This window comes from Megascapheus bottae, chromosome 13 (assembly GCF_031878675.1).
Source record: "Megascapheus bottae isolate mThoBot1 chromosome 13, mThoBot2.hap1, whole genome shotgun sequence".
NCBI classification, from domain to species: domain Eukaryota; kingdom Metazoa; phylum Chordata; class Mammalia; order Rodentia; family Geomyidae; genus Megascapheus; species Megascapheus bottae.
The window spans coordinates 31,871,714-31,895,396 of NC_143521.1; the positions used below are offsets into that span (position 1 = coordinate 31,871,714).

Consider the following 23,683-nt stretch of genomic DNA (forward strand, 5'->3'; position numbering starts at 1 on the left):
TATAGACTTTTATTCTTTAATTTCTTGGTCAAGTCATTCCCTCAGTACTTAGAATAGTTAGTATTGTAATATGGCAAGTAGAGCTTTGATACATCGAAATTCAGGGAGCGTGGGCAGACTCATCATCCTGGCCATTCCTCTCCCTCCTCTGATCCAGAGGTGGCCTGACTCCAGACAGTGACTCAAGCCACCCTTCTTGTCCTTTGGCAGTTTGGAAACACATGCTACTGTAACTCCGTGCTTCAGGCATTATACTTCTGCCGGCCATTCCGGGAGAATGTGTTGGCATACAAGGCCCAGCAAAAAAAGAAGGAAAATTTGTTGACGTGCCTGGCAGACCTTTTTCACAGCATTGCCACACAGAAGAAGAAGGTTGGTGTCATCCCACCAAAGAAGTTCATTTCCAGGCTGAGAAAGGAGAATGGTGAGTAGTGTGGCTTGAAATAAGGGAAACCAATAGTTCTTGTATGTCTCAAATGAAAAATGGATGATTATTTATTGGTGCCAGTTCTGGGACTTGAAAAGGACCTGGCTGCTGTCTCTGAGCTTTTTCTTTCTCAAGGCTAGTGTTCTACCACTTGAGCCACAACTCTGTTCCTGACTTTTATGTTGGTTAATTGGAGATAGTCTCATGGATTTTCATGGCATTACCATGATCTTCAGATCTCAGCCTTCTGAGTAGCTAGGATTACAGACATGAGTTATCAGTACCCAGCTCTTATGAGGGTCTTGTCAGGCAATTGCTTTTCTGTTAAAACACAATAAAAATCATGGTACTTTTTTTTATACCTGACAGTAGAGGGAGGGTGGGAATTAGTCCTTGGTGGGTAGCAAAATGTTCATTTTATTAGAAAAGAATAAAATTCTTTTGAAACTGATTCATTGAAGCTGCAGAGTAGAGCTGAATATATTCATATTCCATACCTGTCTGCCCTTGTAATATAAAAAAACTGAAGCCTGGAATGTAACACTAAGCACGTCTCTGCCTCTTAGGAACCTGGGAGTGAAATAATGACCTTCTTTCCCTTTCCAGATCTCTTTGATAACTACATGCAGCAGGATGCTCACGAATTTTTAAATTATTTGCTAAACACTATTGCGGACATCCTTCAGGAAGAGAAGAAACAGGAAAAGCAAAATGGGAAATTAAAAAATGGCAACATGAATGAACCTGCAGAGAATAATAAGCCAGAACTCACCTGGGTCCATGAAATTTTTCAGGGAACACTCACCAATGAAACCCGATGCTTAAACTGTGAAACTGTGAGTACTGGGGCTCTCTCCCGACTTCCTAATACATGTTTTACAGGTGTGTGTGTGCAAATACAATGTAGCATTAGAATACTCAGGAGTAGCTCTTTTGATGTATGTCCTGTTTATGCCTATTGTAAGTGTGAACTTTTGGAAGCTTGTATTTATCCCAAATGTTTCCTCAGTTGCTGAAGAAATGGATGTCCTGACATGCTTGATTGTTTTGTGCTCTGGACAAATATTAGGGTCTAAAAACCAAACTTGATCTTGACCATTGGTTTTACAAAAGGTTGTTTTTTTTTTTTTTTGCCAGTCCTGAGCTCAGGGCCTGAGCACTGTCCTTGGACTTTCTCAAGACTAGATCTCTACCACTTGACGTCAGCATCACTTCTGGCTTTTTTCTATGTATGTGGTACTGAGGACTCGAACCTGGGGCTTTGTGCATGCTAGGCAAGCACTCTACCACTAGGCTAAACTCCTGGCCCCACAAAAGATTTTTGACAAGTCAGTATTTCATGCCTATAATCTTAGCTATCAGGAGGCTAAGATCTGAGGATCATGATTTGAAGCCAGCCTGAACTAGGAAGTTCACAAGACTCTTATCTCTGATTAGCCACCAAGGAAGTAGAAGTAGAGCTGTGGCTCAAGTGGTAGAACACCATTTTTGAGTGAAAAAGGTAAGGGACAGTACCCAGGCTCTTGAGTTCAAGCCCTAGGGTCAGTACTAGAAAGAAGAAAAGATTTTGGTTGTGAGGAATTCAGGTGTGATTTGGAGGAGACCATGGCCCTGATGTACAGAGAATCTCAGCTGTGTTCCAGTGAACTTGACATTGGAGAAGACTGAATCTTGTTTACACTATAACGTTCTGGGTAGATGAGGGAGTAACAGCATTGTTTAAAGGGTTTCAAAGTGTCTGGCCTATGGCATGTACAACTTAGTAGTTGAATTTGAAAACCATCACCAGAGCACAATAATTTGTGTATTATATGTGCTTTAAACAGGGAGTAGCTTTTCCATCTGTTTCCCTGTCCTCATTGGTAAAATGGTTTTGATGAGTGTGAGTCTCTCAGGCTGCTGGGAGGAGTAAATGAGTCAAGTGCTTTATACTTGCAAAACACTTAGGACTCTGTTTGGCAGCACATAGCAAGTATGCAATAAATGTGTATTCTAACTACGAGCAATTCAGTCTTCTGTGGCTTCATTAGGGGGGCTCAGAGTTTCTTGATTTATGAAATTTATGTATGCTTAGGCATCTTTCTACAGAGAAAGATAGTAGCTTTTAATAGATGCTACTAAGGGCTTGTCTTAATCTGATCGGAGTGCTGTGACAATGTTGTAATGAATGGGTGGTTTAAACAATAGAAGCTTAGTTCTCAGTTATAGAGGCTGGAGGTCTGAAATCAGGGTGGCGGCATGGTTGGGTTTTGGCCTCTTCCTGGTTTGCACATGGCTGTCTTCTTGCTGTCTTCCTTCCCTCTCCCCCCATTCCCTCCTTCTCTCCTCTCCCTCCCTCCCTCCCTCCCTCTTTCCCTCCCTCCCTCCCTTCCTTCCTTCCTTCCTCCCTTCCTTTCTTCCTCCCTTCTTTGAGCATTAATCCCATCATGGAGGTAATGACTCAAAGACCCTGCCTCTAAACACCATCACGTTAGTGATGAAGACTTGACATAAATTTGGAGAGGGCACATATATATGTATGCCTTTTTAAGCTGTGACCTGGAGATAATTAAGAAACAGATTAACATATGTAAGATAGGAACCCTTTGATTTTTTATTATCATTCCAGTGTCCTTTTCTACAGTATTTGTTCAAATTAATATACTGATTTGTTCATTGTAGATTCAGTTAGAAGCATAGCTATATAAAAAAGAGACTAGGGGCTGTGAGTGTAGCCTAGTGATAGAGTGCTGGCCTAGTATGCATGATGCCTCAGTACCACATACACAGAAAAAGCCGAAAGTGACGCGGTGGCTCAAGTGGCAGAGCACTAGCCTTGAGGAAGAACAGCATGCAAGAACAGTGCCTAGGCCCTGAGTTCAAGCCCTAGGACTGGCAAAAAAGAGAGAAAAAGAAAGAAAGAAAGAAAGAAAGAAAGAAAGAAAGAAAGAAAGAAAGAAAGAAAGACAGACAGACTAAATATTATGTCATGTTCCCACTCAGATATGTTAAATGGTTTTTCTAAAAATATACAATCACATTTGCCCAGAGATAACTTCTTACACACACACACACACACACACACACACACACACACACACATATTCATTTGTAATCCCAGCTACTTGGGAGGTGCAGACAGGAGTGAGTATGGGCTGAGGCCAGTCTGGGGAAAAAGCTCAACATGCTTTGTCAGAAAGCAAAATGGAGCCCTGCAGCTGGCTCACACCTGTAATCCTATTAACTCAGGAGATACAGATTGGAGGATGGAGATTCAGGGCCATCTCAGTCAAAAAGTAAGACCCCACTCTCTCAGCGTCAATGGCCTGGTTCACACCTGTCACCTTAATTAGGCACGTAGGGGCATAACTAAGGAGTACCGACGCCCAGTTTAGCCTTGACCCAAATCCTAAGACTCTCTCCAAAAAACAAGTAAAGCAAACAAGTAAAACAGAAAGGACTGACTGGGTCAAATGGTAGAAACCCTGTCTATCAAGTTTGAGGCCCTGAGGGACAGAAAGGAAGGGTAAGCAAGGCAGGCCTAGTTACATACACATGGTTGTAGTTCTAGCTGATCAGAAGGGGGCGGTAGGACTATTAAGGTCCAAAGCAAGTTCAAGCAAAAGCAAGAGCCCCTGAACTCAGTCCTCAAGACCACAAAACACAAAAATAAGGAACTGAAGTAAAACAGATCTTACCAGAGTATTTCTGCACCAACTTATTTATCTAGACATTCTTCTCTCCCTCTTCTTTCCTCTTCCTTTATGCTTTCTATACCAGTACCATTCAAATGAATACAAAAGCAGAGAGTACTATAACGCCTTGGTTAAAAATTTTTTTTGTCTTGGTTCTTGGGTTTGAACTCAGACCTTGTGCTTGCTAAGCAAGTAGCCTACCGTTTGAACCACTACTGTTTGACCAACATTTCCACGTCTAGTTGTGAGTGTTTGCGTGTGTGCATGTGTTTAATTGGAGGTAAGAGTGTCAGGGACATTCCTTCTCAGGGTTGACTTTGAGCCATGATCCGTAGATCTCAGTTCAGCTTCTCAAGCGTCTAGGATTACAGGAGTGAGCCACTGCTGCCTGGCTCAGTGCTGTGTTAGAGCTGGGTTTGGACTTGCCCTTTTTCATAGCGTTTTTGGGATGAACATCCTTGAACAAACAAGTTCTGAATTTTCTTTGGAAGAGTCTGCACATGTTTTAATCTTTCTATGCAGTCATTACCTGTAGCCTTTGCTACCCCAGTTTCTTTTTATTTTATTTTTTATTGTTGGGGTAATATATAGAGGGTTACAGTTCCATACACCAGGTAGTAGCTGCATTACTTCTCATACATTGTGCTAACGCAGTTTCTTTTGCTCACTGTCCCTGATGGAGTTTGTGTTGCTATGTGACAAATTAGTTCATTCACTATCCTTGCCACATAGTCTCATATTTCAAGGCCAAACCACAGTTTATTAATCTGTGTCACTGGTGAGAGACATTTGGTTGTTTCTCTTTTTTGAGAAGTCATGAAAAATGCTGCAGTGAACTGTTTTGTTTTTTATTGTTTTGGTTTTCTTTTTTCTTTTTCTTCTTCTTTTTTTTGTGGGTCTTGGGGCTTGAACTGGGCCTGGGTGCTGTCCCTGAGCTCTTCAGCTCAAGGCTATGGCCCTACCCTTGGGCCAAGCCCCACTTCCTGTTTTCTAGAGGTAAATTGGAGACAAAGAGTCTCAGGTCCTTTTGGTAGCTAGGATTTACAGGCATGAGCCACCGCACCTGGCTTGTTTTTGTTTTCTTAACCAGATCTGGGCCTTGAACTCAGAGCCTAGGCTCTGTTCCTGAGCTTTTTTGTTTTTTGTTGTTGTTGTTGTTTTGTTTTGTTTTGTTTTTGCTCTAGGTTAGCACCTCTTCCACAGTTCCACTTATGGGGTCTGTGTGTGTGTGTGTGTGTGTGTGTGTGTGTGTGTGTGTGTGTGTGTGTGTTAAATTAGAAATAAGAGTGCCATAGACTTTTCTTGTCTTGGGTGGCTTCAAACTATTTACCTACCCAGAATGTGAGCATTCTTCTTTTTCCTTCTCCTCCTCCTCCTCTCCTCCTCCTCCTCCTCTTCCTCCTCCTCTTCCTTCTTTTGTATTTTATTGTCAGGGTAATGTATAGAGGGGTTACAGTTACAATCATCAGGTAATGGGTGTATTACTTCTTAAACATTGATACCCCTTCTCATGTTTTTCTCCCACTTTTCCTCCCCCTACCCGTCCCAGTCATCTTGTTTTTCCCATCCCTTCCCTATTTTAAATAAACAAATAAATGTATATATAATATACCCAGTAACAAATTCAGATACAGTAACAACATGAGATAAACTTTAAGGGGGAAAAAAAGAGAAAAGAAAGAACTTCACATAGTACATTGAGAACAACAATTACAAAGATAAGCCTGTTTCCATATCCTAGAGTTCATTTTACTTAGTCTCATCTTATATGGCCATATGTACATAGCTTTTGAGCTATCATGATCCTCTGCTAGGAAATTCTTTTCTTCTTCTCCTCCTCCTCCTCCTCCTCCTCCTCCTCCTCCTCCTCCTCCTCCTCCTCCTCCTCCTCCTTCTTCTTCTTCTTCTTCTTCTTCCTTCTTCTTCCTTCTTCCTTCTTCTTCCTTCTTCCTTCCTCCTTCTTCCTTCTTCTCCTCCTCCCCCTCCCCCTCCTCCCCTCCTCCTCCTCCTCCTCGCCTCCTCCTCTTCCTCCTCCTCCTCCTTCTTCTAATTTTGTGTGTGAGTGTGAGTATGTGAGAACTGGGACTTGAACTCAGGGCCTGGGCACTGTCCCTTGGATACTTTTTGCTCAAGACTAGCACCCTGCCACTTGAGCCACAGCACCACTTCTGGCTTTTTCTGAGTATGTGGTACCGAGGAATCAAACCTAGGGCTTCATGCATGCTAGGCAAGCACTCTACCTCTAGGCTCTCACTTGGCTTTCTTGTACAAGGCCGGTGATCTACCACTTGAATTATAGTTCTACTTCCCACTTTTTGTTGGTTAATTGTAGATAAGAGACCCAAAGACTTTTTTTGTCTTGGCTGGCTTCAAACTGCAATCCTTCCATCTCAGCCTCGTGAGTAGCTCACATTACAGGTGAGCCACCAATTCCTGGTGTGTGAGCGTTCTTGTTACTCCACATTCTCATCTGTCATTATGTTTGGTTATCTAGTGACAATGTAAGTGTCCTCCTCCTCTTCCTTTTCTTCCTCCTCCTTGTTTTCTTCTTCTATTCCCCCCATACTGGGCATTGCCCCCCCCCCCAGGCCTTGCACATGCTAGTCAAGCCACTCTACCACTGAGCTGCATCCCCAGCCAATATTATATTCAATGACTGTCTGCTGTCCCCTGTACACACCTGTGTCGTTCTGCCATGTAAAAGGAGGAGCCACTGAGGAGACAGTGAAAGCCTTGCTTTTCTGGAACTTCCACCATAGAGACAGATATTGACAACATGGGGGATAAGGAGCTATGTAATTATGATCACAAAACCCTGTGGAGGAGAGGCATAGTGGACTCCATGAGCTTATCCCAGAGAGACCAGAACAATGGAGCATATCAGGTTACCGCATTTGTAGTCAGGAAACCTGTAGCTCATCTTGCAGCTGCTCTCATGCTTTCACATTATCTTTGAAATGGATATTGTTCCTATATCCATCTTGCCAGTATTTGGTGTAGAATTTCAGGATGACTCTAATGATAGGCTCCAGTGGCATTTATAGTTTTTTCCTTTGCTTATAAACAGGTCAACTGATCCCCACCAAAGTAAATACTGCATCAAGTAATTATGCCCACAGAAAGTTCTACCAAGTCAGTTATTTCCTGGAAGATTCTCACAGACTCAGACACAAAGCCTATGTCCAAAGATTCCGTCACAATTTTTGAGTCGTGTTTTAGTGTTGGTTATAATGGGATTCTGTTTCTATTTGGCTTGCAAAAATGGATGGCAGTGGGTGGGTATGTCTTATTGGAAGACAGAACAATTTTTAAAAAGCCTTCATTTTTCCCCCATGAAGTGATTAGATAATCTGAGACAAGAATATAGTATATATATAGTTTATATCCATACTGTATATTTATGTTTTAGATATATATCTCTCTATACATATGTGTATGTGCATACATACACATATATTGAAGTTACATCCCTCCATTTTCTTGGCTTCTCAACTGGGACCCTAGGAATCATCTAATCCTTCTTTTTTTTTTTTTTTTTTTAAACCAGTGTCTGTGTCCCTTCAGTGATGTCTTAGCTAGTTGTTTCTCAGGATCCATCAGACCCTGTCCAGAGGCAGGAAACTCAATCTCTTAAGGATACATTCCATTTTTAGATAGCTCTAATTGTTAGAAAGCTATCCACTTTCTAAGAAAATGCATTGCCTGCAGTCTTTCCTTACAGTAAAATGTCTAGGACTTAGCCTTAAAGAGGACCTGATATGAGAGTCTCCTGGATGGGTCTTTGAGGAAGGGCTCTGCCTCGGGCAGGCAGCTTCAGTCTGAATTGTTAAAACCCACATTTATGAAATCTCACAGTGGGATTAAAGTGCCCTAGATCCTGAGCAGCAAATTGGCCCCTGGAGGGCACCTTGTCTTTGTCCCAGCCTCACTCCACCCCCTGTTCCCGCAGTTGTAGAAAACCTTTGTGCCAGTCTTCAGTTTTGTTTCAGAAAACAGTGATTCTTTTTCCCTGGGTCTCACCCTTTGTGAATGCTGCTTATGATTTGCAGTGTAAATGTCAAACTGCGGTATTTATGGAGACAATTTCATTCTGTATTAGATTTGGAGAGACTGTTTGAAGGGGTAATGCAGGGATGAATGTTTCAGATGACCTTGATAAAGGTACTTCAGTGTTGGGGCTTGGGATTCTTCTTATACTTATTAATTCTAGTCCAGTGTTTCGTTTGTTTTTTCTTTGTTCTCTTCATAAAATTTAGGAGGCCATTTGGAGCTTAATTTGGTTGTTGTTTATTTTAATGCCCTCCCCCTTTTATTTCAACGAGTTGTTGCTCTTGTGAATCTTTGTTTTCAGTGCTTCTCACTTGCTTTCAAGAAGTACTTTATTAAGTACCAATTTTATAGCCCTATGCTGGCCTTGTTTATAGAGGTGTAGATTAACCTGCCAGCTTCTCTGGTAGAAGGTAGAGGGGGCACTATGCCCACTTACTCAGGAGATGAGGGGCCCAACAGGCAGGGGGCCCCCACTCTTCCCATCCAGGTACAACCTCCTCCAGGTTGAGGAGGTATCATTTCTGTACGACCCATTTTTTTTCCATTAACCCAGGAAGGACTCTGGGAATTTAGGAGGATGTTTGAATATAACTAATTAGTCAAGAACCTAGCAACACTTAAGCTTTATATGAAAGGCTTATATATCCTATGAATTGATTCATAAATAATTGCTTTAAAATGAAGAGCAAGTAGCATGTCTTCTACTGTTTTTAAACAGGAAGCTTATTTATTTATTTATTTATTTATTATTTATTTATTGGTGAGGACCTCCATGCTTAGAGTTAGGGAGCAGAGAGAAAGGAGAGTAAGGGTGCAGCTTGTTCTTGCTGAGAGTATTGGAATGAATCTCTTGTGATATATGTTGCCTTGGAGACAAGCTGTACTTTTCCTTAGACTGGATCCTTACGTGTGGGAACAACATGCTTTTCTTTCGTGGCAGCTTTCTTGGAAAAGAGAAAGAAAACAAAGCAACAACAACAATGACAACAAAACCCCAAACAACTCCTTCTTCCAGGGTGGCAGGGAATCTTTCAAAGATCATTGCTTGATTGCTCATGGCTTTTGGCTGTGACTATCATTCTGGGCAGGGAGAGAGAAAAAAGTCCAGATGGAAAGGTTGTGTCATGTTTCAACATTCCCTGTAGGTGTTAACTTACATGAGCAATCCTTTGTCACTGTAATTCTGGACGCAGGTTGCATTTGGAATTGAGAAAGCCACATTTGTTTCCCTCATTTAGTTAATGTGATCTGCACCCTCTCTCGCTCTCTCTGAAGCCATTACATATAGAAAAGATTCCATCCAATGGGAATGCTTTCTTCACCTCTCCCTTCGTTACGCAAGAGTTTTTAGATATCATCAGATCAGGGCTAATTTCTGTGGGATTCCAATTGGTCATATACTTTTCATTTTCTCTCCCAGAGAAAGACTGTTTAGATTAAGAATAAATTTTACTAATTAAAAAATTATAATCCTTGTAGATTATTTTTAAAGAAGAATATATTTAAAATTATATATTAAAAAAGAAATTCTATATTTCTGTTTCTCAGATGCCAGTGATCACTTTTAGACATTGGTTTGCCGGAGTTTTGTTTAGTCAAATAATTCATTTAGTAAATATTTATAGGACACTTACAAAATGTTAGAACTGGGTATGAAGACTGTAGTAATTAGAACAGGAAAGATGGTCTTTGCTATTTTGCTTACTAATGTGCATTTACAAAGCTATAAATTTCCTTTTAACTATGACGTTAGCCTTATCTCACAAATTTTGATATTATTTTCTTTCTACTATTAGTTTAAAATATTAAAAACATTCTCGAGATTTTTAGGTTAGCCTATATACAAGCTGTATGTCGTTTAATTTCTAAAATTTTAAATTTTCTTAAATATTCGAAATTTTTATGTTTTAGTGCCAGTCCTGGGGCTTGAACTCAGGGACTGGGCACTAACTAGGAGCTTTTTTGTTCAGGATTAGCATTCTACCATTTGAGCCAAAGCTCAACTTCTGGCTTTTTGGTGGTTAATTGAAAATGGGAGTCTTATGGACTTTAAGCCTGGGCTGGCTTTGAACCATAGTTCTCAGATTTCAATCTTAAGTTGCTAAGATTGGTGCTGGGCTGGAGTATTTTTTTTTTTTTTTTGCCCTGTTCTGAACTATTCTGTTAAAGAGTAGCTCTCAAGACCATGTTGGTTCAGGTGATTCTTTGCTGAGAGGATTGTATTAAGCACTATGAGATGTTTCTCAGTACCCCTGTCTTCTGCCTTTCAGAGGCCAACAGTGTCCCCTAAAATGTGATAATGAAAAATGTCTACAGACATTGCTAAATGTCCCTGGAAGCAAAATTTCCCAAGTTGAGAAGGTCTGAATTGAATAAAAGGTAAATTTTGTAGTTGTTGGGTGTAATATTCCTTAATTGTCCATTAGGTATAGTAGTTGATAAGGTTCTCTAGATCTTTAATGTCTTTGACATTTTCTCCCTCCAGCTTTTTTTGGCCAGTCCTGGGCTTGAGCTCAGGGCTTGAGCCCTGTCCTTGGACTTTCTCAAGGCTAGAGCTCTACCACTTGAGCCTCAGCACCACTTCTGGCTTTTTTCTATGTATGTGGTACCGAGGAATTGAACCCGGGTCTTTGTGCATACTAGGCAAGCACTTTAACTAGGCCAAACTCCCGGCCCCAACCTCCAGCTTTTTTTTAATCAACTGCTAAGAAAAAGCTGTTAAAACCCTGTAGCTATGTGGGATTGTAACAATTTCTCCTAATTCTATCACTTTTTCACTCTGTTGAGGTACAATTTACATGCACAAAATTCATCTATCAGTGATACTTTAGTAATTTGCTATATTGTGCAACTCTCACCATAAATCAGTATTGGAAACTATTGTTACTTCATTAAGATCCCTTATATCTGGAAGTGAATACCTGATCTCAAGCCAAGACAGGTCTCATGGATGCATTCAGAGTGAGGAGTGGGAAATCTTATCACCCCGCTGTGAAGACAAAGAAACCAGAGCAGGCAGCAGTGAAGATTTAGGGCCATGAATATATCTGCCACAGCTGGAATATGAACCACAAAAAAGAATAAATATAGTATGTCTGACTTCTTTCTTTATATGTTGTTTTGAGGCATATAGCATGGATCAGTAGAATAATCTTCTAATTAGTGATTACTATTCACTCTAGCTTTCTGTGTTTTTGAGGATCTGCTATGCAGAGCCTTGTGGTTTTTTTTTTTTTTTTTTTGTCAGTTGTAGGGTTTGAATCTGGGCCTGAGCACTGTCCCTGTGCTCTTCAGCTCAAGGCTAGCACTCTACTACTTACACCACAGTGCCACTTCTGGTTTTTCTGGTGGTTAATTGGGGATAAGAGTCTCACAGACTTTTGTGCCCAGGGTGGCTTTGAACTGTGATCCTCAAATCTCAGTCTCCTGAGTAGCTAGGATTACAGACATGAGCCACTGTTGTCTGGCTGGGCTTCATGTTTGATAATATTGTTTTCCTGATATATTGACTTACTAGGAAATACCCCTTTTATTTTTCTCATCATAACTTTGTCTTAAAATGTATTTTGAGCCAGGCGCTGGTGGCTCACTCCTGTAATCCTAGCTTTTCAGGAGGCTTAGATTTGAGGATCAGAGTTCAGGGCCAACTGGGGGCAGAAAAGTCCATGAGGCTCTTATCTTCAACTAGCCATCAAAAAGCTGGAAATGGAGCTGTGGCTCAAGTGGTGAGTGAAACAGCTCAGGGATAGTGCCTATTCCTTGAGTTCAAGCCCCAGAACCAGCGCGCACACACACACACACACACACACACACACACACACACACACACACACAGTAAATCTGTTTTGTTTGGTAGTACTTTTAGACTGCAGTATACTTATGCTAATTCTTTTTCCTAGTATGTATTTAAAGTTTAGCTAAACAGATAGCATATAGTTAGTGTTGCTTTCAGAAACGTTCCATTCTGGACTAGTTAAGCTAGCCTGCTGTTTTCAGGAAAAAGATGGCAGAGCCAAGAAGGAGAGCTGTCCTAACTACAAGGCACCACTGCTAAGCACAGCCTTGCCAATCTGTGACACAAAATGAGCCAGTTGACCCACAAGTACACAATTTCAGTCAAGTTCAGTCAAGGCCAGCTTAGATCAATTGACCCTCAGTCAATCCACAGTTTCATGGGTTATGAAATTGATGGTTTCATTTAAGCTTCAGGGTTTTGGGGGGTGGTTGTAGCAAAGCAACAGGGAGCTGATATGACCACTTAACATTTGCTGTATTTTTTACTTCATTTACTATCTGTCTGTCTCTTACTAAAATGCAAGTTCAGAGACTGGCTTTTGAACTTTCAGAAGTTCAGTTAATAACTGAGATTCTAGCATACTACTCTGCCTCCAGAATAACTCGCAACTAAAAACAGATACCCTTAAAATGCTGACAAGTGAACATAAACAGCCAGATGGGGATGAATGTGGAGCAAGAGTTGTGCAGAATGACAAACAGAATGGGTCCATGGTTTGATGCCCTTTACCTTAGAGGGTCTGTGGGGAGGGGCAAAGACTTTATGGTATGGGAGCCAGAAGACTAAATCTGAGAAACCATGGTGATGACAGAAGTGTAAGAGAACAATTTTACCATCGGAGAACCTCTGCTTGTAATATGTCTCCTCAGATCCTCACTCACTAAGGCAAGTCTCATGGCTGTACTCAGAATGAGGAGTGGGAAATCTTATCACTCCATGCAAAGGCAAAGAAACCAAACAGGCAGAAGATTGAGGGCCACGAGTACATCTACCACAGCTGGAAGAATAACCACAAAAAGAATAAATAGAAAATTAAAGCTGGATGGTAGAAAGTTGTAAAGGAAGGGCCTTTTAATAAATAATTGGAAATAACATATATAATTATGTAGCCCACATTCTAATTTACTAGTATATGGGTCCATGTGATAAACCATTTTCAATTTTTTTGAAAATTTCAAGCCATTTAAAATCTCCACTTTTTGAATGGTTATTGTGTAAAACACCGTATACATATATATACATATATACATAATTTCATCTTTACAAAAACCTTTTGAGATAGACACTCTTACTGTCTCTACAGATGAGGAAACTGAGGGATAGGGACGATAAGTAACTGGCCCCAAATCATACTTTTGACAAGGTGCAATGACAGTGTCTGGCAGGTAGTGTGTCTCAGTGCTCACTTTTTTTTTTTCTGCCAGTCCTGGAGCTTGAACTCACAGCCTAAGCACTGCCCTTGGGCCTTCTCAAGGCCTAGTGCTCTCCCACTTGAGTCCCAGCACCGCTTTGGACTTTTTCCTATGTGTGTGGTACAGAGGAATCAAACCCCGGTCGTCGTGCATGCTAGGCAAGCACTCTACCACTAGGCCAAACTCTTGGCCCTCAGTGCTCATTTTTGTGTTTATGAAACTATCAAAGTTGTGTGCTCACCATTCTGAATATTCATTTAGATAATTTCCAAAATTTTGGGTACTAGCATAGTTGCCATACTTTTAAGAGTGTAGTTTTCATTTTCCAGTTTGTGGCTGGCCCAGCCGGATGGTCACAGCCAAGGGTTGTTGGGAAGCTCTAGGTCGGCCAGGGTGATAAGTGAGATAAGCAGGAGTGTGGTCTGACCCGTGGAGGGCTGTGGAGGGCTGAGGAACGGCCAAGGCCGATCTGGCTTGGGCAGAGTTCACAGTGGGGTGGGCTGTGTGGGCCAGGGCTGCAGGCCAGCTCAGAGCGGATTGTTTATCACAGATGACAGAAGACTGCAAATGATGATCACTTCCTGGCCAAAGGACAGCTTGATTGGTAGTTGGGGTGACTCTCCGGTTTCCTGGCCACAGCATAGTTTGCACAGTGACACATGGGAGGGAGAAAGCAAACTCAAAGGACTGGACGTAGGGTGGGGGATTTTTCTCCTGGGTGGAAGGTTTTCTGACCCTTTTCCTTTTTCCATTTCTGTTATCCTGCCATCTGGGTCACATGGTTGTTTACTACTTCCTGTATTGAAGCAAGGGGGAAAATGACTACAGAGGAAGAGAAATTGAGTTTGAATCACAATTGTAATTCAAGAGGAGGTTGAATCGAAACTCTAGGATGTCTGGGGTATGTCTCAGGTAACGGGTTCCATAAGATTGCGTAGTCATATATGACTCCTCCCACGTTACAGTGTTGGAGAACCAGTAAGTGTTGAAGGTTTTAGCCATACAATGTCTGCTTTGTATTATGTGCCTAATGTACCTCTCTTTTTCCCCTCCCTTCAGGTGAGTAGCAAAGATGAAGATTTTCTTGACCTTTCTGTTGATGTGGAACAAAACACTTCCATTACCCACTGTCTGAGGTGAGCTCAAGAATTCTCACTGTGGTTTAAGCTTTTGAGTTACTAAATAAATGGGATAAATAAAATCCTGTATTTCCTCCAGGACCTAATCTTCCTTACTGTTAAACAAATATAATCCTATTATTTTCTATTCGTTCTTTCCCACGAGAAATGCAGAGTAAGCCTGTGTGGTCTGGAGAAGAGTCTCACTGAGCAGTCACTAAACTGAAAAAATAAACTTTTAATCTTTAATACAGATGTGTGCTTTATGCTCTCATCATTCAGCCTCTCATGTGTATACTCATTTGTATCATTGAGTTAACAAAGGCTACAGGTGCTTGCCATTACTCCAGGTGCTTGAGTATTCTGTGGCGATCATTCATGGCAGGAATTTCCTCCTCATTAGTGTTGAGAGAAGCTAAGGAGCCTAAAATAGAACTGTGTCTGTCCAGGTTCATCGTAGGTATTGAGTATTGAATTGTGTATTGAACATGTCCTCCGAGTTGCTGCAGAGATTGGATTCCTACTCTCCATTCTCTTTCAGCAAGAGAAAATGCGAGGGATCGAGCGCAAAAGTCCCTGTCCTCCCCTGTCATTCCCTTCTGCTGGGAATGCACACATGATGTATGCATTGAGAGGAAGAAAACTAGGCTAGGGAAAGACTGACAGTGAAGGTGGTAGTGTGGCTGGAGTGACCAAACCTTCTGATGGACAGGATTTGTACTGTCCTAAGCAGATACCATTGACTGGGGAGTTGTTTGAGGAGCTCATGTTATCTGGCACCAATAACCTTGGGTATGGAATGTTGTTTGAGCTGGGGGTTGTTTCTCATTCCCAGAGACTTGACTACCTCACCCCTTCCCTCATCCTGAACAAGTCTGTCATCTCATTATTTTCAATGTATATGTGTACTGTATGCCAGGATGGCCTCTGTTCTGACTCTATTAATGGCATGAATTCCAAACATGCCTATGAAAAGAAGTGGATGGATAGATAGTTTCCAACGCAGACAACTTTTATGACACAGGAATTGTACCAAATGAAGAAGCCATTTTTGATTCCCCCAAGGTTCTATGATTGCAGGGTGTGGGAAAGGTTAAGGCTATGGCTATACCAACGTAAGTCACGGATGTGGGGATGGGTTAAGGGGGAAGAGGCATTATTTGCTCTTTCCCATTGACTGCTTACCCTCCCCCCCACCTGGAGATTTTCCCATTGACTGCATATCCCCCCTCCCCCGGAGGGGGCAATGACTGCAGATAATACATCAGGTGAAAGGTTGAGTGGTTAGTTCTAATTTCAGCCATTGGGAAACGTGGCATAGAAAAATGTAGCCTTGCTTTCTGTTTCCATATTCATCAGTTTGCAAGACAACACATACATTTCTTCATGAAAGGAAAATATGGAGACCCGCACTATATTCAAAATAAAATGGCAGGAAGCATTACTCACTGACAATACTTTATTTGTGTGTGTGTGTGTGTGTGTGTGTGTGTGTGTGTGTGTGTGTGTGTGTGTGTGTGTGTTTTGGGACTGGGACTGAATCCAGAGCCTAGGCACTGTCCCTTAGCCTTTTCTGTTCAAGGCTGTTGTTCTACCACCTGACCTATACTTTTCCTTAAAAAACATCTGAGACAAAGGAGAGGAAATGATAGTTCTCCTTTCCTTCTGAACTTAATTTGTTTCTTTTTTTTTTTTATAGATTTTCTTTAACATTGTGTCCCTCATCTCTCTTGGGTTTGGGTTCTTTCTTCCTTCCTTCCTTTTTCTTTTTCTTTTGACAGTCCTGGGTCTGATCTTGAGCTTCTGGTTGTCCTCAAGGCTAGTGTTCTACAACTTGAGCCACACCTTCACTTTTTGCTTTTTTTTTTTTTTTTTGTAATTTATTGGAGATCAGAGTCTTGTGGATTTTCCTACCCTGACTGGCTTTGAACCATGCTTCTCAGAATTCAGCCTCATGGGTAACTAGGATTACAATTATGAGCTACCAGTGCCTGGCTTCTTTCCTTTGCTTTTTCTCTTTCTCTCTGTCCTCACTTTTCTTCTTCCTTCCTTCCACCTCTCCTTTCCTTTCTCTTATTTTCTTTTTCCTTTTGGTGCCAGTACTGTGGCTTGAACTCATGGTCTAGAGATTTTACTTTGCTTTTTCTGCTCAAGGCTGATGCTCTACTACTTGACACACATCATTTCCCCTTCCTCCCTTCCTCCCTCCCTCCCTCCCTCCCTCCCTCCCTCCCTTCCTTCCTTCCTTCCTTCCTCTTTCCTCTCTCTCCCTTCTTTCCTCTCTCTCTCCCTCCTCTTCCTCCTCCTCCTCCTCCTCCTCCTCCTCCTCCTCCTCTTCTTCTTCTTCTTCTTCTTCTTCTTCTTCTTCTTCTTCTTCTTCCTTCTTCCTCCTCCTCCTCCTCCTCCTTTTCTTTTTCTTCTGCTTCCATCCTCTTCCTCTTCCTCTTCCTCTTCTTCGTCTTAGTCTTCGTCTTCGTCTTCATCTTCATCATACTGGGGTTTGAAATCATGCCCTATCATTTGCTAGCTGCTTGTCTTCCTTGTCCTTGCCTTGCCTTCTTGGTATTTTTATCTTCCTTTGGAGTCCCTCCCTGCACCTCTGCATCTCCTTCACAGAGCCTTTACTCTCCTCTCTAAGAACTCTGCCTTTTAAAGCGCCCTTCCTTTCCTTTGCCTTTCTCTCATTTACAAATGCTACTCTTCATGCTGGGTGTCAGAGAAATGCAGGATTTTAATTTTCCCCAAACTCTTTCCATTCAAAGTTAATCTTGGAAGGAAATCCATTTCTACTTCTTTTGAGAAAGTTCTGTTCTTTAGTAAGTTCATATATGTACATCCAATTCCGTTGCTTACCTATCTGTTTCTGTGATTTGTGTTTTAATGGGACTTGGTTAATGTGGATTTTGTTGTTGTTGTTGTTGGTGGTGGTGGTGGTGGTGTGTGTGTGCTGTACTGTAATTGGGGCTTGAATTCAGGGCCTGGGAACGGTTCCTGAGCTTTTTCACTCAAGGCTGGTGCTTTACCACTTGAGTCACAGCTAGACCTCTGGGTTTTTTTTTTTTTTTGTCTTTCTTCATTTACTCAAGTTTTCATATATGTTTCTAAAAGATTTTATGATTTCTTTTATAAAGGCATACATTTCTTATTAGATTTGTTCCCTAAGTGTATTTAAAAATAATGTTTGTTTGCTATTATGACTTTCACCCCCCCCCCCTTTTTGGTGCCAGTTCTGTCTCTTTTGGTTAATTGAAGATAATGTCACAGACTTTCTTGTCCAGAATGGCTTTGAACTGAGATTTGAGGATCTTTGTCTCCGGAGTGGCCAAGGTAACAGGTGTGAATTACCAGTACTTGGCTACTATGATCATTTTTTTTTCTTTTTTGTAGTCATGGGACTTGAACACTGGGCCTGGGTGCTGTCCTTGAGCTCTTCAGCTCACGGCTACTCCCTTGAGCCACAGCACCACTTCCAGTTTTCTGGTGGTTAGTTGGAGATAAAAGTCTCACAAACTTTAGTGCCCAGGCTGGCTTTGAACTGCGATCCTCAGCTCTCAGCCTCCTGAGTAGCTAGGATTACAGGTATGAACCACCATGCTTGGCTTTTTTACTATGACCCTTATAAATAGGAGCTTTGGTGAACACTCTTATCAACCCCTTAACCCCATCTCTGTGCTTTGATCATTTTTCCTAAGTGCCAGAAAGACTTCTTGTCATTTTCTTTTTGCCTTTTTGTTTTCTCCTTGAAAAGGTGACCTTTGCTGCTCACCTTTTCTCCCCGCCTCCCTCCCCTCTTTTTTTGGTAAGATTTCCCTTTATAGCCCAGGCTGGTTTCAATTTCAAGATCCATCTACCTCAGCCTTCCAACTTCTGGGATTACAGCATAAATACCACTATACCTGGCATTTCTGTGGCTCACTTTTGTCCTAGCATCTAACGGCTTGAACTCACTTACCTGCTGTATTATCTCAGTTTCCTGCCAGTACCAACCCCTTTTCCTGATTTCTCTTCATTTTCCTTGTCTGCACTCCAGTATGATGACTTAGTCACCACACATTTACCATTTCCCTCATGGTAATAGGCTTCTAGCCAACTGGAGCTGGGTGAGATAGTGTTTATTTGTAAACTGAATCTTTAAGTAAATAAGTACTGGTTAACTAACCTTTTTTTTTTTTTTTTGTGGGTCATGGGGTTTGAACTTGGCCTGGGCGCTGTCCCTGAGCTCTTCAGCTCAAAGCTACTGCTCTACCCTTGAGCCAAGCCTCACTTTGCGTTTTCTAGGGGTTAATTGGAGATAAGAGTTTCAAGTTCTTTTGTGCCAGGGCTGGCTTTGAACCTTGATCCTCAGATCTCAGCCTCCTGAGTAGCTAGGATTACAGGCATGAGCCACCAAGCCTGGCTAACCCCCCCTTTTTTAAATATATTTTTTCTTGTAATTAATAGAAGGGTTACATGATATTTGCCAGATAAATGGTGCCTTAATTCCCACACATTGATACCCTTTCACATGTCCTTTTTTTTTTTATAATTCATCTTTTTTTTTTTTTTTTTTGCCAGTCCTGGGCTTGAGCTCAGGGCCTGAGCACTGTCCTTGGACTTTCTCAAAGCTACAGCTCTACCACTTGAGCCTCAGCACGACTTCTGGCTTTTTTCTATGTATGTGGTACCGAGGAATCGAACCCGGGTCTTCGTGCATGCTAGGCAAGCACTCTACCACTAGGCCAAACTCCCAGCCCCCTAACCCCCCTTTTTAAAAAAAATGCTTGGTCCAGAAATGTTTCAAATCTGGAGATTAAATTTGTTCAGCCTGCACACACTTCTATAATTCTACCTGTCTGAATCTGTACATGAGTGTCAAACCCCTTGTTTTTCATTCTGTTTTCCTTGGTTATTCCAGTTCTTTAGTTGGATAAGGACATTGGAGTGTGAAGACATTTGACAGATAGGAATCTCCACAGGTATCAACTATTGACTAGTTTCCCATCCACTCCAGACAATTCTGTGCCACCACAAGATTTCACTGAATCTTTTATGCAGTTTGACTAAGTCCAAGTTTGATTATGAACCCACTCTAGAAATCTGAAAGTTGGGCTCAATTGCCTTCTAAATAGTTTCCTTGTTTCATACTATCTCCAATCCTTCCTCAATGCTACCCAACGTAGAATTGATCAAAAGCATCCTCTGAACATCTGTTTCTTTGCTAAGTCCTGTTCGTGACTTCCTGAGCACAGGGTCCAGGTTGCATCTTAGGCGTGTACCTGAGGCTGAGTCACACGCTTATGGTGCACTCTCCATACCTCTGTGCCTGGTTCTTGTTTCCTCTATGGCATACATGCCTGCCAAGAACCTGACTTGGACATTGCTCTTTAGGCAAATGCCCTAGATCTCACCAGTTCAAGTTTGTTTCTCTTTTCTATGCTTTTCCTCAGACTTTATATTTGCATCTGTCTTTGTTCATTGACTGAGCAAATATTATTGAGTGCTTCTATCTAGGGATCTGGCAGTAAGAGAGACAGACTAGTGATCAGATGAGCTGGAGAATGGTTTCAGATGAGAACATGTACAGGGAAGAAAACCAAACAACAATGTGATGTGGTGGCTGGGTTGGTTGTTGTTAGGAATCACAGAAGCCCTTTGCAAAAGAGGGAAGGTCCCACTGAGTGCTGAACAGCCAGTCTGGAGGCCTGTGGGAACTGAGCTCAGTATTGTGATAATAGTGCTGCCAGGAGCTCCTGGGCAGGAAGGAGAAAGCCCAAGGCCTGTGTGACAGTAACAGAGAGAAGGAAGATGAGCAAGAAGGGGAGGAGGGAGAGAAAGAAGAGGAAGGAGAGGGGGAGGAGGAGAGTTCTGAAGATCAGGGATGACTATGGCCTACAGATTTGGAAATTGGGCTTTTATATTCCTGAATAAAACAGGAAACTGGGGGAAGAGGGTTAGGCAAGGAACTCCTGTACAGTGCTATATGTCTAAGCTTCACTGTGGTCAGTGGGTCTTTCATACCTGCTTCTGGTTAATGTGGAGCTGTCTGTGGCTTTCTGGGAATCCCCAGGACTGAGCCTGGAAACTGTCAGTTAATGTCCAGAGGGTCAATGAATGAACAGTCTGTGTTTGCCTTTGATATACTCTGTGTCAGTGGTACATTCATTATCACCATTTCAATACCATTTTCTATCTAATAAAATCTGTCCATGCTGCGGCTAGGACATGGGGCATAAGAAAATGTCACCGGCATCTTCAGAACTGCAGGGGATTATTATATCCTTCTTCTGCCTTCTGAAGACCACAGAATTGTTCAGCAGAATCTCGATGACCAGAAAAGAATGAAAGACCTTGAGATTTAAAAAGAAAAGAAAAGAAAACCACAAGCAGCAGAGTAAAAGTTTATAAGATGACTGTACTCGAGGCAAGCATAATCCTTCTTTCTTCAAGGAAGCCAGGCGGACAGTCTCATTCTGAAGGAGGCGGGGGCAGGTGTGTGTGGGAGGCAGACTTCCTAATAATTTGGGGTTTTCTTAGTTGAACACAGTTGTATGTGCTTCAGATTTCATTGTTTTTGTCTTGTTCGAAAACAGGAGCCTTCTGAGACAGACCATTTTTCACGAACCACAGTGTGTTACCTTGCATTTTATGTGAATGCTGGGTTTTGTTGTTGTTGTGCCAGTACTGGGGCTTGAACTCCAGGCCTGAGTACTGTCCCTGAAGTCTTTTGCTGAAGGCTATCACTCTACTACCTGAGCCACAGCTCTATTTCTAGCTTTTTGGTGGTTGACTGGAGATGAGTCTCACAGACTTTCCTGTCCAGGCTGGCTTCAGACCTCAGAGCTCAGCCTCCTGAGTAGCTAGGATTACAGGTGTGAGCCAACAGATCCTAGACCCATGAATGCCTTTCTGGATCTGATTTACAGGACAACTTTTATTCTAGGGAATGATTTTTCTCTATTATAATGTTTTTATTTCCAATTTATAGCCCTTTCTTCCTAAATCTTGAGGTGTTTTTTTTTTCCCTGAATCTGTTTTAAGCCTGTTGATTCACTTAAATAAAAATGCTTTGTTATAGTTTTGAAACAGTCTCATCCTGTAACCCAAGATGGCTTCAAACTGCTATCCTCCTGTCTCAAGCTCCCTAGGGCTGGAATTACTAGTATGACCCACCACACTTGGCTTTCATCAAGCTATGTTTAAAAGCTCTTATGGTGAGGTCTTGGCCCAATCCAATAGACATGCTCAGATTGTGTAGTCTTAAGAAGGATTGTTTCTGTTTATTGTTTTTCCCCACTTAGAAATTACCCTGTAAGTAACAGAGGGGTTTAAAATGTGGTATGCAAAATATGTGTGGACTTTTTATTTTTTGGTTTGCTGTGGGACTTGAACTCTGGGTCTGAGCGCTGTCCCTAAGCTCTTCAGCTGCAGGCTACCACCCTACCCCTTGAGCTACAGGTCACTTCCAGTTTTCTGGTGATTAATTGGAGATAAGAGTCTCATGAACTTTTTAGTGCCCAGGCTGGCTTTGAACCATGATCCTCAGATCTCAACCTTTTGAATAGCTAGGATTACAGGCATGAGCCACCATGCCCAGCTCTATGTGGACTTTTTAAAAGATGAAAACATTTTTCTCTGCAGAGACTTCAGCAACACAGAAACACTGTGTAGTGAACAAAAGTATTATTGTGAGACATGCTGCAGCAAGCAGGAGGCCCAGAAAAGGTAGGTGAAGAGTGGGTTTTCTGTCCTCAGAAGGAATCAGATGAGGGTGCAACAGGCATGGTTTTGAATCTGATCTTTATGCAGTTTTGGGGGTTAGTGACTCTCCTCACCAGTGAAACCTGGAAAAGAATGCTGACTGGAGAGTCGTCCCTTTGTTCTTCCTTCACTCATTCATTCAACAAACACAGAGTGCTGTCCCATGACAGATACTGTACTGCGTAAACAATCAGGGATCGGCTATAATTGAAATCCTCATGGGAATCCAAGATGAATTTGTCACAGAAGAAAACACAGAGTACATATGAGGAATATTTTAAATATGGAGATTTGTTACAGACAGAGATTTTTAAAAATCTGTCACTTATGCGAGGTTCTAGTAGCTCGTTTCTATCATTCCAGCTACTCAGGAGGCTGAGATCTGAGAGTCCCAATAAAAAACTAATCCACATAGAAAAATCTGTGAGACTCTTATCTCCAGCTAGCCACCAAAATTCCATAAGTAGAGCTGTGGTTCAAGTGGCAAAATGCCAGCCTTGAGCAGAAAAAGCCACACAAGGGCACAAGGCGTTGAGTTCAAGTACACACACACACACACATACACACACCCTTACATGCACGCACGCATGCACGTGCATTAATAAAGTATTGTCAGCGAACAACAGTTCCTGTCATTTTACTTTGAATATATAGTGACAGAAAGCCACTAATGAAAATCTGTATTTTATTATTTTTTTAAAAGAGCATCATGGTTTGATCTTAGGGTTTTGTGCCTACCACTTAAGCCAAACCTCCAAGTTCTTTTGCTCTGGTCATGTTTTAGATTAGGATCTTTTTGCCTAAGCTGGACTGGTCTTTGATCCTGCCATTTATGCTTCTTTCCATAGAGGGGGTACCAGGTGTATGCTACTCCATCCATTTTCTTTTTCTGAGTTGGAGTCTCTTAAGCTTTTTGCCTGAGGCTGGCCTTGATCCAGGCTCTTTATCTCTGCCTCTGAGTAGCTAGGATTACAAGCCTGTGCCAGTAGTGAGCAGCAAGATGAATCTTCTCTTTAAAATGTATCTTTTTCAATAGGCATTGAAGGTGTGCACAGGAAGAGCAGCATGTACCCTCACTCAAGGTGTTCATAGTACTGGGTACCCGGGTGGTAACTGGAAAACCCTCTCCTGGTGGTATTTGATATATTAACTGTTTCTGTTTTGGTTGTTAACTAAGGAATGCCAATGCTCATTTAATGAAAATAAAGCTATGTGTTTGTATGAGATTGGTATGTGTTGCTTCCAATAAACAGTCCATCCTTCAGTGAAAAATTTCTCAAAACTTTCAATACTTAATGTACATGAGGGCTTTAAAATAATAGTCTCTAGGTGGCTCACATCTATAATCCTAGCTACTCTGGAGGCTGAGATCTGAGGATCTTGTTTCAAAGCCAGCCCTGTCACAAAAGTCTGTGAGACTCTTATTTCTAATTAACCACCAGAAAACCAGAAATGATGCTATGTCTCAA

General features: G+C 41.8%; 1 protein-coding gene across 2 annotated transcripts in view; it reads left to right on the top strand.

The window, feature by feature from the left end:
* Usp46 (ubiquitin specific peptidase 46) overlaps nucleotides 1-23,683 on the top strand; it is a 61,535-nt gene that overhangs the window by 32,259 nt on the left and 5,593 nt on the right. For both annotated transcript variants that reach the window (XM_090343609.1, XM_090343610.1), the window contains exons 3-6: nucleotides 211-424; nucleotides 1,034-1,263; nucleotides 14,419-14,495; nucleotides 22,095-22,178. In XM_090343609.1, coding sequence (XP_090199735.1) covers nucleotides 211-424; nucleotides 1,034-1,263; nucleotides 14,419-14,495; nucleotides 22,095-22,178 — 605 coding nt within the window. The remainder of the gene's footprint in view (nucleotides 1-210; nucleotides 425-1,033; nucleotides 1,264-14,418; nucleotides 14,496-22,094; nucleotides 22,179-23,683) is intronic.